Source organism: Pseudorca crassidens, chromosome 12, assembly GCF_039906515.1.
Source record: "Pseudorca crassidens isolate mPseCra1 chromosome 12, mPseCra1.hap1, whole genome shotgun sequence".
In the NCBI taxonomy this organism is placed as follows: domain Eukaryota; kingdom Metazoa; phylum Chordata; class Mammalia; order Artiodactyla; family Delphinidae; genus Pseudorca; species Pseudorca crassidens.
Genome location: NC_090307.1, coordinates 44,944,858 through 44,960,028, shown reverse-complemented (window position 1 = coordinate 44,960,028; position 15,171 = coordinate 44,944,858). Strand labels below are relative to the sequence as shown.

At 39.5% G+C, this 15,171-nt stretch overlaps 1 protein-coding gene across 3 annotated transcripts in view; it reads left to right on the top strand.

Moving 5' to 3' along the window:
• The window catches only part of MEP1B (meprin A subunit beta), a 29,711-nt gene extending 16,736 nt beyond the window's left edge, over window positions 1-12,975 (top strand). For all 3 annotated transcript variants that reach the window (XM_067699388.1, XM_067699387.1, XM_067699386.1), the window contains 7 exons: window positions 380-532; window positions 1,865-2,080; window positions 4,080-4,523; window positions 6,028-6,207; window positions 6,970-7,096; window positions 7,721-7,925; window positions 10,647-12,975. In XM_067699388.1, the coding sequence (XP_067555489.1) occupies window positions 380-532; window positions 1,865-2,080; window positions 4,080-4,523; window positions 6,028-6,207; window positions 6,970-7,096; window positions 7,721-7,925; window positions 10,647-10,661 (1,340 nt within the window). In that variant the 3' untranslated portion in view covers window positions 10,662-12,975. The remainder of the gene's footprint in view (window positions 1-379; window positions 533-1,864; window positions 2,081-4,079; window positions 4,524-6,027; window positions 6,208-6,969; window positions 7,097-7,720; window positions 7,926-10,646) is intronic.
• The last annotated feature ends 2,196 nt before the right edge of the window (window positions 12,976-15,171 follow it).

The window sequence follows — 15,171 nt, the reverse complement described above, 5'->3', positions numbered from 1 at the left end:
GCAAATGTGGACCAACTTGATATTGAAAACTCTTTTCAGCCCAAATGAGGTGTACAGTCATAATATAAATGGGATCAAATAATCCGGGTTGTGGTTTATTACCCTGAATAACTAGGGGAGTGTAGACTCAGGTTTCTATAATTAGTTAACCTGATAAACAAGACTTGGGGCAGGCAGCTTATACAGAACTACACAGTTGGTCGATTGTCTTGGTTTTGCAGATATCAAGAGATCTTGAAGCCACCATCACTCAGAATCAGTGACGAGTCCCCTTTAACGTCATCCTAGAATTCCTAGTGCTTCAGGATAATCTCAGTTTTTACTATTTAGATTATCATGTTATATATGAGCGTCAATAATTGTCTTTTTGCTTTGGTAGCCTCTTCCTTGAGCTTTATGGAGTCGTGCGATTTTGAACTGGAAAATGTGTGTGGTATGATTCAAAGTTCAGAAGATAGTGCTGACTGGCAACGGGTCTCCCAGGTTCCCGAGGGGCCAGAGAGTGATCACTCCAACATGGGCCGGTGCAAAGGTAACAGGAGTGAGATACTTCCAGATTTTACTCTCAGTGGTTCTAGCCTCTTTCTTTGCTGTGAAATACTGGGATTTGAGTTCTTATTTTTATTAGAATTATTAATGATAGCCCACTCGTGCTGCTCAGGAATTGGTTCTGTGCCTTATAAGGATGTGGTTAATTTCTTTGCTTTTTACTGTCCAAGTTTGCTTTTTTTCCCCATGAGTCAGCGCTGGGCTCTGTGAAGCCTCTACCCATAGTATGTGCCCACAGCAAGAGGGGCTGCCCCTCCCCAAAAGGACTCTTTTCTCTGGAGCAGTGGGGTTGTTTTCTTGAAGCCTGAAGAATCCAAGAGAACTTCAGTGAACAGCACCAGGCTGTGAATTAATCAGTTTCAGAATTTCAGCTGGTTGTGATTACACGTTTCTGTTACAAAAATACTTTAAATGAAGGTAGAAAGTACAATTTATTTAATTTTACTCAGATGAGTATTCTTTTCCATTGAAATTTTGTTTTGAATCAAATAGTCATTTATTTGGCTACAAGCACCACATTTTTATTTATTTTCTCATTTCTGGCAGCAAATATGTAAAACTAGCCTTCAGAACCCAGGGCCATTGCTTGACAGCTCAGATGACCTGGGAAGGGGTAGAGATCTCTAAGAGCATGGAGGGGCTTTTCCTTTTTCTTTTTTGGGGGATTGGTGGGGACATGACAGATGTTGTTTAAAGGTACAAACTTGTAACAAGTAGTAAAAACCCCTAGAGATCTAATGCCCAGCATAGTGAAAATAGGCAACAATATTGTATTATAATCGTCAAACTTGCTGAGACTAGACTTAATTATTCCCACCACCAAAAAGAAATGATATTATGTATTGTGATAGGAGTGCTAATTATTGCTACAATGACAATCAGATGCCAATATATTAATGTGTCAAATGAACGTGTTGTGTACCTTAAATTTACACAATGGTACATGTCAAACATATTTCAATTAAAAAATATTTTTTAAATGTAGATTTGAATAGTGGATAGTGGTTCTACATAGATCAGTAGGAGGGAGGAAGGGAAGGGGCAGGTGGAGAGAGAGAGAGAAAGAGGGAGAGAGAGAGGCTAAACCAAACAGGTAACACTTTTTCCCGTTTTTGAAAACTAACATGTGTAGTAAGAAACAAGTGATCTAATGTTGCTTTTCTTCATAGACTGCCTGCTCCAAGAACTGCATTTAAATGCTCAAAACAGTGCCCTGCATACAGTGGGAACTAGGTGGAAATAGAGTGCCCGCGAGACACGCATTCCTGTATCCGGTATCTGTTTTCTCAGTTCTGCATTTTGTCCTCTTTAACAGGTTCTGGTTTCTTCATGCATTTCAACAGGAGCTCTGTAAATGAGGGGGCCACAGCAATGCTGGGAAGTAGAATACTATACCCTAAACGAGGATTTCAGTGCTTGCAATTTTTTTTATATAACAGTGGAAGTGAATATGACCAACTGAACATCTATGTCAGGGAATATTCTGCAACCAGTGTGAACAGGACTCTGACCCTTGTGGAAGAAATAAAAGGTACACTATCACCATTCTTATTCTTGGGTTCAGAGTGAGTCAGTCTTAACCCTTTACTTAATGCAAAACCACTTACAACAGGGTAGGGGCTATGGACTTAGTACTTTTTTTTTGGACTTAGTACTTTTCAATGTAGAACTTGATCCTACTTGTTTTATGCAGTGGTTGGGAAGCTAAAATGAGAGTCCTTTCTGTGCTACAGAATATGTGACACTTAAGAAACTGTAGATCAGTCTCTGGCGCTGGGGAAGCCGTTCTTGGCAACTAATAAAAATATAATGGAAACTAGCTTAGGCAAAATGTGAAGAGTTACTGGCTCAACATAACTATATTGTAGAATGGAGAAGAGAGGAGCTGGCCTCAGGCAGGATGGGACCTGTCCCTGAACATGGTTGGGGACCTTTCCTGTTATCTCAGATGGGCTTTGTCTGTAAAACTGGTGCTTTGGCCGTTTCACTTCCCAGCTTACATTTTACCAAATGTACCATCAGACTAGAGAAGGGTCTCTTCCTCTAATTTCTAGCCTAGAAAAATAAATTCCAGCAAAGGATTCTAATTGTTATGACTTGAGTTAAATGCATCTTCTAGAGCAATTCTGAGTGGAGAGAGGGCAACACTGATTAGGCGGCCACCCTTCCTTCTAATCATGTGTCCGGGAGGTGGGTCACATTGACCACATATTAAAGCAGATGGTTCAGAAGGTCCGCTGAGGAAGGGAAGGGCTGTGGCCTGGCGGCTGCATTACTGTCTGCTCCACACAGTGACCTCTTGGTTTGAATGAATTGACTAAAACCTATTATAAAACTGATCCACATTATGTCATATGTCATGCCATTTTCCCCCTGTTTAACAGTGAAAAGCAATCTGAAACATAGATGTTTTCCTATATGTATATACATATACATATATACACACATTATACATGTACATTTTATGTATCTAATGCATATATAAAAGATTATAAATAAGATTATTACACACATGTTTGATTATACATATATAATCCCTTGCATTAGCAATCTGTGGGTGTTATTATTGACAGATAATAGCACAAAATGTACTTAAGAAACCTGCTTAGGAGTCCAGAATTTAAACTGAAAGTACTGGTAAAAATGAAGTGGAGGCTCTCATGAAAGGTTTTTGTTCAATCTGGGGTCCTTCCACGGAGAATAGCATTTTCTGTAATTTGGATCTTTCTAACTTATTTTCAAGCAACATGTTTCTCATTAAGTGCCAATATATTTAAGTTTGAAGGCATTGAGTTAACTACTAGTTTGACATGAATTCCTGAGCTATTCTCTACCTGGGAGGCTTCTGAAAACTTTTAAATGGACTGCTTCTTATTTGGGTATGTGACATCAGAAAATAAGACAAGATGTCATACAATGTGCTGCTAGCTAGGGGTAGGAGTAATAGTGGAGGGGACGTGTAGTCTGGGAAGAAAGGAGATGGTACCAAATATCAGATATGTAACATCGAGTCAGTTGCAAGATGTGGGCTTTCTAGGGTTTGGTGAATTCATACTTAATACTGCCAAAGAGTTGACTAAAAATTTTGCATGTGAAGGAAGTATTCCAATCAAAGTATAAATAGATTAAAGGAGGCTTCGGATGAGTATCACAGGAATCTGGGGTACAAGTGTAGAGTATTGGGCTTGCTTGTCTGTTTAACTAACTGAATGGGAGGTAACTTGTAAGTTGGGCATGGAGTTCTCATGAGTTAGATGCTATCGTTTGCTCACCTGTCTCTGGGAAAGGGTGCTCTATCTAAGAATCAGCTAGATAAGCATCCAGATATTCCAGAGAGCTGCGCCATCCCCACAGAAATGCCTTGAAGTAACTGGGCCTGAGCTGGAGGCGTAAGAAAGCCATACCTCATACCCGCAGGAAGCAGTAGGTCTAGAAAGACCCTTTGTCCATGAAGGCTAGAACTCTAATGTCGATTTGCACGTGATTCATAGTCCTTTGTCCTCTTTGGAATAATAATGTCTCTTTTGCAGATGTACCCATCGGGAGCTGGCAGCTTTACCACGTAACACTGAAAGTGACCAACAAATTTAGAGTGGTATTTGGAGGCGTCAGAGGCGCTGGTGCCTCACGGGGTGGCCTGTCTATTGATGACATCAATCTTTCAGAAACACAGTGCCCTCATCATGTCTGGCATATAAGGAATTTCACACAGCTCATTGGCAGCCCCAGTGGATCTGTCTACAGTCCTTCATTTTATTCTTCTAAAGGCTATGCCTTTCAGATTCGCTTGAATCTAAGTAGTTTGCCTAATGTAGGAATGTATTTCCACTTGATCTCTGGAGCCAATGATGATCAATTAGAGTGGCCATGTCCTTGGCAACAAGTCACGATGACCATCTTGGATCAAAATCCTGACATTCGGCAGCGTATGTCCAACAAGCGGAGTATAACTACAGACCCATTTATGACCACCGGTTTGTGACTCATCTTTTTTATTGGTAATACACAATCACTGCTCTAGGAGGGATGGATGATTTGGGAAGGAGAGACTGCATAGCCAGGTAGCTAGGGAATTTTGAGCCCCAAATCTAAGGATCAGAAGATATTTAGGGGAAGGGCTTCAGCAGCTGTGGACAGAGTCTCCCAGGCAGGAGACTGTCAGAAATGTCAGCAAAGATGCCAACAAATTGAGAAGATATTGGCTATATTTTTGGAAACTGATGACAATACCTGAATTCCCAGGGTTGTACGAGGAGTGTTTTAGTTTTAGAATCCGACGCACCTGGATTCAATCCAAGGTTTGCTTCTCATTAGCTATGTAACCTCGAGCAGATAATCTCTTGAAACACCAGTGTCCTCAGAAGTAAAACTGGGACAGTAATAAAAACCCCACACATTTGTTAAAAATATCTCTACAGATCAAGTAGGGGAGTTTGTGGAAGGGCCTGTATGGAGAGTCTCTCAGATGTTGAGTTCTCCTAACCCATGCTGTCCTGATCTTGCCTCTGAATTGTCAAAAACAGTTCAGCTTTTGTAATGGGGGTGGTTTTTGATCAGAACGAAGATGTCGAGTAGGTGCTCCGTAGTGTTGGGAAGGGTATGGGAATGGATTGCAACTTCTTATTAAAGAATTCTGGAGGACTTGCCAATGGTGACACCATCCCCCCTCTTTCTAGTCTGAAAGAGAAGCAGCACCCAGAAAGCAATGATCACATTTCTAATTGTAATAATCCTTTGCCCTCTGGGAACATAATAAAGTGAAAAATGGAATTGTGGCAAGGTGCATATTATTGCCAAATCTGAATTCTGTATATGAAAAGAAAGGACCTGAGTGACTTGGGGGAAAAATATATATATATAATCTGATAGGAAAAAAAATAGTATTCACAAAGAGGTGTGGGGATTTGATGTTCAGAATTTCTTTATCTTTTTCCAAAACATTTCTCCCTGAATGATATTGAAAATGGCTCAAGGTTGGGTGGGTCACCACCTTTTCCCAGAAGCAGTGCTTCTCACTGTCTTCTACTCCTGAAGGACTTTACTCTGTTCGGTGAATAATTCAGTTACTGAGGTGAATTGTTCAGTGCTAATATTAAAAACTCTCTCAGTAACACATTGATTTAACTCAGCTAAAAGGACTACCTGTAACTCAGAAGGCCACTAAAGAATGATTCTAATGGGCAACGGAGTTTCTACACTGCTCGTTCAGTAGAAGTGTGACACCCCCATGTAGGAAGCTTTTGATACCTCTCCACTCATATTCCAGAATGTGCTCCTCTCTGCCATGTCATCTCATTTCTTTAGGACAGTCTAAATGAACAAACTCCAGTGACTTGGCAGGGCACACATTACAGGTCAATAGCATCACTGAATTATTTTGAGCTCTGTCCTAATTGTGCTTCACGTTGCCTGTGCTTTCCTACACCAAAAGCTATGAGGATGCTAAACACAACCCATTAATATAAATTGCTTTTTCAGGTAATGGAGACTATTTTTGGGACAGGCCTTCCAAAGTGGGAGTACAAGATTTTTTCCCTAATGGAACTCAGTTTCAAAGAGGTAGGGGCTATGGATACAGTGTCTTTATGACCCATGAGAGGCTGAAAAGCAGAGATTTTATGAAAGGAGATGCTGTTTATATCCTCCTGACAGTGGAAGGTATGTCAATAAAAGTAGTTTTATCTAAGCTGCTTTTTTTTTGTGGTCGTTGATTGTTTACTGTGTTTTTCTGGATTCCGTGTTTAGATATATTAGAGACGTGGGAGGGAATGGACATGAGTGAGATTTTTTTTAGTATGAATCATTAACAATATGAAAATAATTTAAATGAAAACAGGGACAGTTCCAGGATAAAGAACTTAATTAACACTGCCTGGAGCAATAGTGGAAAGCTTTAGTCCAGAACACTTCTTTAGAAATAAGCTGAAGTATAGCCATTATACCCTAGAATTTAACTCTAGGATTCCAGAAGTAAAAATATCCCAGAAACACATAAAATTAGAGTGGAAATGATCTGGCTTTATTGTATCTTTCAGATATGTATACATACATATATAGAGATGTGTGCACACACACATATATCTCGTCAGTAATAGCATTAATCTATTGTCTTCTAAAATTTCTCAGCCATGGCAGCCAATAATTACATTTCCCAGGAATACTGTTGGTTTCCATGCCAAGGCCCAGGCAAGCATGTGTTCAGTTGTAGTCCCGCAGTCTGGTTCAGCTTCCCTTTGTGTCTAGATTTCAGCCTGCCTGTTTATTTTTTCACTGCCTATAAATGTTACTGAATGGTGCTTCAAGAGTACCTGAATTTCTCACAAACCTGAAGCCTGAACATTTTATTTTGAAACTTAAAGATCAAATGCTTGTTAAACCCCAAACTGATTTCCCTCCATGCTCTCCTCTCACCCTCCTTAGACATATCCCACCTTAATACTACACAAAATGAGCCAATCCCGACCTTGGGCGTCAATGACCTTTGCACAAACTTTAAATGTGAGAATGATGGCGTTTGCATTCTCCATAATGGCAAAGCTGAGTGCAGGTAAGGATACAATCTACCCATTCTTTTGTTACATATTTTTTCATTCCCACAATGTAGGATTCATATGATATTTCATATGAATGAAATCAGTTGATTCTCATCTCAAAACCGTTCATAAGATATTTATCTTTTGCGCTCCATTTGGGACTTTGTGTTGCCAGCAGAACGACAGAATTATTTATGCAAAGGTAGCACGTTATTCTAATTGCCTGAAACAGTCCTCATGAGTTACATATCTTATTAGGTCCTCACAACGGTCTGGTGTGGTTACTGTGACTGTCCTCGTTTCCTAGATGGAGATACCTAAATTCTAAGAAGAGCTTGGCTACGGTCATAGCTGGGATGTGGAGGGACTGGGACACCGAGAACTAAATTTTCTCCAGTACCTATGCTACCTTCCTTTCCCAGCTGGGAGCTGCTGTGTTAAGTTCCAGATTAGGAGTAATTCCATTGTTCCTTTCCTTTGGCCCTGCCTGTGCTAGTCTAACCAACCCTTCTAGTCCAGAATGGGTGACAAATAGTTCCATCTGCCAATGACCTGAGTGTTGACTCACACCTTCGATGGTGAAGATTTTCAGATTAAAATATCAACTCATAACTCTGAGTCATGTTCCGAACATGTAGGTGTCCGTCAGGGGAAGACTGGTGGTACATGGGAGAAAGGTGTGAAAAGAGAGGCTCAACTCGAGACACCATTGTGATTGCCGTGTCTTCCACTGTTGCTGTGTTTGCTGTGATGCTGGTCATCACCCTTGTCAGTGTCTACTGTACCAGGAAAAAGTATCATCAAGAGACAAGTTCAAAGACAGCAAATATGACTCTGGAAAATGTAAGTTGACTCTCATATTTGGTTATTCAAAACCTATTGATGGAATTATATAAAGACAAATTAGGACTTTTTATATATCCTAAAAAAAAAAATAATTTCTCTACTCCCTCTGCTGGGGACAACAGCTTTGAGACTATGGGTTCTTGTTATGTTCACTAGAAAGCAACGGGTCTTAAATTGGGATCCATGGAGGGTTTTACGGGGGATTTTATTATCCTTCTGGAACTGTACCCAGAATTTTGTGTGGTTGTGCAGTTTTCTGGGGTGGGAGTCTGTGACCCTCCTGAAAGGCAAACTGATTTTGCCTACACATTTCAACCTTCCTGGCTAAGGGGAGAGGTGACCTGTAAGTGTCATCATTCTAAAGGTTGAGCTCAGGCTTGTAGGAAGGGAGTGCTAGGCACATTTGGGGCTTTTGCATTAAAGAAGTTTCCAAATGATTCTGGCTTCATGTGTGGTAACTAACTGTAAGGCAAGATTTTCAAGGAGAAGTTTTAAAGTCTTGCCTCAGAAGGTCTCTAGAATGGCAATACACTCTTGAAATTACCCTGGGGACTATTTGAGATGGATATTTGCACACAGGACGTTCACTGTGCGTGCTCTTGGGAACACCAGTGATGGAGTGAGGGAAGGTGGACCAGGCAGAGGGCAAGGTTGGATTGTGCTGTGGTTGCAGCTGAGGCCTCAGCATCCTCTGCAGGGAGCTCTGGAGCTGGGGTGGCCCTTAGAGTACCCTGAATTGAGGCAAGGGGGCCAGGCCATTGTACTCCCCACATCAACAGCCATTGGATTGGGGCTGTCCCTGGGGAGGGAGCAGAAAATTAAGCAAGGCAGCACCCTTTGGGGTAGGGCATGTCCTGCAGGAAAGCTTTCATTTGGAAGGGCAGGACTAACAGAGAACCCCAGCACCCACTACATACCCCAGTCATAGAGAGCACAGTTTCATATGCAGATTCCTATTCTCACTCACAAAAGAGCACTTCTAATGGAATAAAATCCGAACATCATTGAAAAGTGAAACTTAAAAATTCTTCCAGTTCTATTTCATTCAAAACAGGGTCTCTGAAAATTACTAGCAAAACTGAAGACAAAACACGCCCAATTAACACATCTCTGAAACCGAAAATACTGCAATTACCTTAAGCGTGAGGATATTTTCTTTAAAAAAATGATTATTCAAGACATGCTGTATTTAATTTAATTAATTAATTAATTAATTTTTTTGCGGTACGCGGGCCTCTCACTGTTGTGGCCTCTCCCGTTGCGGAGCACAAGCTCCGGACGCGCAGGCTCAGCGGCCATGGCTCACAGGCCTAGCCGCTCCGCAGCATGTGGGATCTTCCCGGACTGGGACACGAACCCGTGTCCCCTGCATTGGCAGGCGGACTCTCAACCACTGCGCCACCAGGGAAGCCTGACATGCTGTATTTTAAATTTTCGATTTCTTTTAGTAGACAAACTTATTTGTTTAAAGACACTTGTTTGTTAAAGACAATACATTTGTGAAGTTATTCAAAAGATGAACAATGGTAATGAACAGAAAGCAAATAGTTTTATTCTCATACACTGCTGTCATGTTTCCTCAACCTCAGGAAGATGTTTAAAGCTGGTCATAGGCAGTGGATCAATTACTTCACAAGCTTATTAGAAAACTACTTAAAATATATATAGGTTTGGGCTTCCCTGGTGGCGCAGTGGTTGAGAGTCCGCCTGCCGATGCAGGGAACACGGGTTCGTGCCCCGGTCCGCGAGGATCCCACATGCCGCGGAGCGGCTGGGCCCGTGAGCCATGGCCGCTGAGCCTGCACGTCCGGAGCCTGTGCTCCACAGCGGGAGAGGCCACAGCAGTGAGAGGCCCGCGTACCGCAAAAAAAAAAAAAAAAATATATATATATATATATATATTTTTTTTTTGTTGTTGTTGTTGTTTTTTGTTTTTTAAAACAGGTATTTCTAGCTTACTCTATGGCTCAAAATAAAAGGGACAGATCACTCAATGACCCAGTAGGTCAACCTGGTGGAAGCTGTGCCCACCAGCATGATCCTCTGGGCTAGTAGCGATGTACTCAGGGGCTGGAGTAGGAATGGTGGGGGAGTGGTTAGGGAGGAGAGGACCAGTTAGCTGGTGGATGGGACTGCCAGGATATTCCTCTGGAAACTGGTAGATGTAAGTGCTATTATAAAGGCCGATTTGTCGACCTAAAATTGGAATTAAAGAAAATGATAAAACAAAGAGAAGAGAAAGAAGGAAGTTAATTCAATCAAGGAAAGAACTATTAGAGTATCAGGGACATGGTAGGGCCATTAAGTGGAAACACACACACACAGCCACCATATTATAAAAACAGAACTGTTTTGCCTCTGGGTCATTTAAACATGCCCAAGAGCAAGGAGTCAACTTACATTTTCCTTAGTCTAGGCATTTCTACAGTAAATTTACTGATAGCAGAAACTCCAGCTCTAGTTTAAATCTTAAATCAGAATGACCTTTTTCCTGAGACTGAAGTGTGTGCTCACCCTGATGTTTTAGCATCTGAATAAAGTGGGATAGGCCAGAGCATGTTCCTGGAGACGAGCCTGGGGTCCCTTTGCCAGTTGGGAGGGATGCCAGGAGACTGCTCATGGTACTTCATTTAAACATTAGACTGTTTCATTGGATTCATTTCAATGAGAGTTTTTAAATTTAGAAATTAAGTGATCGATTGTTCTTCCCTCTTTTAGCAACATGCACTTTGAAGATTAACTCAGCAATACAGCCAACAAATGAAATGAAAAATTCTTCATGATGGTTTCACCTACAATGTATTATAACCACTTCACCTGCTACAGACGGATCTTCTCTGTACATAGCTGGATATACTACAAATCATTATTTTGGTAAAGGTCTAATTGGTGAAATGTTGCTTGTGTTTTTGTTTTTAAAGGAGGGGAGTAAGAAAATAAAAAATAAAAATAGATAAAGGTGGAGAAGAAATTCAGGCTGTTCTGGAAGCATAATATTGTCTATAAGACGGAGAGCAAGAACTGGGGGTAGCTTTCTAAATGACTGCCTTCTCTTTGAGGGCCAAGTGTGTTGGCCTCACAGGTGATTCCCTAGAAACCCACTGGAAACACCCTATGGGAATGATCTTCCATGTGGAATCTCAGCATTTCCATGCTGTCCTGTCCCGATGTAGGGAGGGACAGAGGGCAGCTCCTTTCTCCCTGGGGACATGTGCCCCCCACAGCTCTAAAACTGGCCACTCTCTTGTTTCCTTTATTATTATTATTATTACTGACCATGTTTACAGCTTGTGGGATTTTAGTTTCCCGACCAGGAATCAAAACCAGGACCTCAGCAGTGAGAGCGCAGAGTCCTAACCACTGGACCACCAGGGAATTCCCTTTCTTGTTTTCTGACTTAAGCCCCACAGTATGTGAGTCTGTTTTAGAATCTGTTTGAACATACAACTACAATCAATAAGAACACTTTAAACTCCTAGAACAGTTCTCAGAGTTTTGGGTTTCAGGAGCCTTTATACTTTTAGAAATTATTGAGGGCCCCAAAGAGCTTTTGCATATGAATATTCCATTTATCAGTTCTTACCATACTAGACATTCAAATGAGGAAAACTGAAAACTATATCTTTGTTAATCCTTGAAAAATAACAAGCCCATACGTGTTAACATAAATACTATTTTCTTGAAAAATAACTGTATTTTCCAAAATAAAAGAAAATTTAGCAAAACGAGTGTGTGTTGTGTTACATTTTTTGCAAATCTCTAATATCTGGCTTAATAGAAAACAGCTGAATTCTTACATAAGTGTCTGCATTCAGTCTGTTGCAATATATTATTTTTGTAGAAGAATATAAAGAAGATCTAAACTTACACAGATATGTAGTTGGAAAAAGGAGGCATATTTGAATAGCTTTCCAAGTCATTACGGATATTCGTTTTGAATATCCTTTGTTAAAAGTGGACAAATGGTAATTTCTTAAATGTTAGATACAATTGGAATCTGAAAACATATCAATGAATTTTGGTACTCCATCCAGTAAATCTATTGGTCTATCTCATATTTTGAATGGATTTTCATCTATGCATGATTTTGTCATATCGTGCATTGATTATTTAGAAAATATTGGTTCACTGACTTATGTAGCTCTTACAACTTTTGGTACATTTCATCACACAGTATCAAAACATAACATTAATGTCACCACTCATCTCATTAAAAAAGTCTTTTAAGTCTTGGAAGTTAATGCTCATGGTGTCAGAAACAAATTTTCCAAAATGCTAATTTTTGCTTGAAAGCTTAAAGTTTATCATCGGCAATAAGTACTGTCCTCCTTGTATGACAGGTACATGACTTCATTGAACTTTTAAAATTCAAGTTTTATTCTGAGATCATTGTAGATTTACATGCAGTTGTTAGAAATAATACAGAGATCCCTGTGTACCCTTCACTTAGTTTCCCTCTACGGTGACAACTTGCAAAACTTTAGTGCAGTATCACAACCAGGATGTTGATATTGATACAAACTACAGAACAGTTTCATTACCACAAAAATCCATCAAATTGCCTTCATATAACCAAGTCCCTTTCTGTCTCGTTCCCACCTCCTGTTTAAACCATGGCAATCTGGGACTTCCCTGGCTGTCCAGTGGTTAAGACACCAGGCTTCCACTGCAGGGGGCACAGGTTGGATCCCTGGTTGGGGAACTAAGATCCTGCATGCCAAGCGAGTGGGGCGGGGGGGAAAAACAAAAAACCCTTGGCAATCATTAATCTGTTCTCTATTTTTATAGTTTTGTCATTTAAAAATGTTATATTAACGGAACCATGCAGTATAGAAATTTTCGGGATTGATTTTTTTTTTTTTTAACTCGGCATAATTCTCTGTAATTCATCCAGGTTGTTGTGTGTACAATAATTTGTTCCTTTCTGACAGCTGAATAGAATTTCATGCCATGGATGCACCACAGTTTGTTTAATCATCCACTTGTTGCAGGACATTTGGGTTGTTTCCAGATTTTGGTTATTGCAAATAAAGCTGCTCTAAATATTCATGTACTGGTTTTCATATAGATATAACTCTGCATTTTTCTGGGATACATGCCCAGGAGAGCATTGCTGGGTCATATGGTAGTTGCATGTTTAGTTTTTTAAGAAACTGCTACTGATTTGCATTGTGCCTATACCATTTTACATTCCCACCAGCAGTGGTGATGCAGTTTCTCTGATCCTTACCAGCTTGGGTGTTATCACTTTTTTTTTCCTGATAGACTCCATTATTTAGAGTAGTTTTAGAGTCACAGCAAAACTGAGCAGAACTTAGAGAGATATCCCCTATACCCCTTGTGCCCACATACACACAAGCTTCTCCCACCATCAATATCCCCACCAGATAAATTTGTTATAATTGATGAATCTACATTGATACGTTATTATCACTGAAAGTCCATAGTTTACATTAGGATTCACTCTTGGTGTTCTACATTCTGTGGGTTTTGACAGGTGAATAATGACATGTATCCACTACAACAGTGTCCTGTAGAATAGTTTCACTGCCCTAAAAAATCCTCTGTGCTCTGCCTATTCACCCCTCTCCCTACCCACCCCTCCCCACAACCACTAATCTCTGTACAGTCTCCATGGTTTTGCCTTTTCCAGAACATCATTTAGTTGGAATCATATAGTAAGTCACCTTTTCAGATTGGCTTCTTTCACTTGTCACTATTTTTTTTTTTTTTGGCCGCGCTGCATGGCTTGTGGGATCTTAGATTTTAGTTCCCTGACCAGGGATTGAACCCGGGCCTCAGCAGTGAAAGCACCGAGTCCTAACCACTGGACCGCCAGGCAAGTCCCTTGTCACTATTTTTTATTTTAGCCATTCTGATTAAGTGTGTAGTGATATCTCATTGTGGTTTTAGTCTGCACTTCCCTAGTGATGCATGATACTGAACATCTTTTCATGTACTTATTTGCCATCTCTATATCATCTTCCGTGGACTATCTCTTTACATCTTTTACTCATGCTCTAAATGGATTTTTTGCTCTTATACCATTGCGTTTTGAGACTTTTAAATATATTCTAGGTCTGTCCCTTTGTTGAATGTACGGTTTGGAAACATATTTTGCCACTCTGCAGCGTGTCTTTTCATTCTCCTAAAAGGATATTTTGCAGAGCAAAAGCTTTTAATTTTGATAAAGTCCAATTTATCAGTTTTTCCTTTTAGTGGATTGTGTTTTTGGTATACCCAAGTCTCAGAACTCTTTGTCTAGCCCTAGATCCTGAATATTTTCTCCTGTTTAAAAAGATGTTTTATATATTTTTTGTTTTATATTTAACGCAGTGATACATTTTGAGTTAATTTTTATAAAAGGTTTGAGGTTTAGGTTGAGTTAATTTTTTGGCTGTGGATGTTCAATTGCTCTAGGCATTGTTTGTTGAAAAGGCTACAGTTCCTCTATTGAATTGTATTACATTTTATATATATATAATTATAAATAATTTATATATAATGTAACAATTTTTAACTTATAATTATATATCTAATGTAATACCTAGAGAGCCACTATAAAAGCTGTGCAAAGGGACACTAAAAATCATATATAACGTATTAAACTATATATATGTTATATATTACATTATATATGTATATAAAATCATAGTCTTCATTCAATTTTGAAAAAATATCTGCCAGATAACTAAGTCTGAATGACCATTATTTATCCTTTAAGTGTTTTTTTAAAGTAAAAATGGTATTCTTTGAAAAAAGTTGCTAATTCATCTAACTCAAAAATCTTACAGGCGCTTTTCCTTAAGATAATCATTGTACTTCATCATGCGGCAGAAGTGCTTTATTAGTACGTTCCATTGGATCACGCAGAATATAAAAAAGATGTATGCTCAAGGTTTGAGATTTTGTACAGTTAATAACGGTTACTGCTTCATTAAGGATATTCTTAAGTAAAATTGGCTTTAAAATTATTTACTCATTTATTTATTTACTGCAAGTGTGTAACAGTGAAGATTACAATGACTATTAGTTCAGTTTGGCACCACTGCCTTGATTTGGGCTAAGATACCAGCAGTTCTATCCATCATTACTTTTTATTTTCCAATTTTTTTATTGTGTTAAAAATTTTTAAACTATAAAATTCACCATTTTAACCATTTTGAAGTGGCATTTAGTACATCACAATGTTATATAATCATCAGCACTATCCAGCGCTAGATTATTTTCATCACCCTAAAGA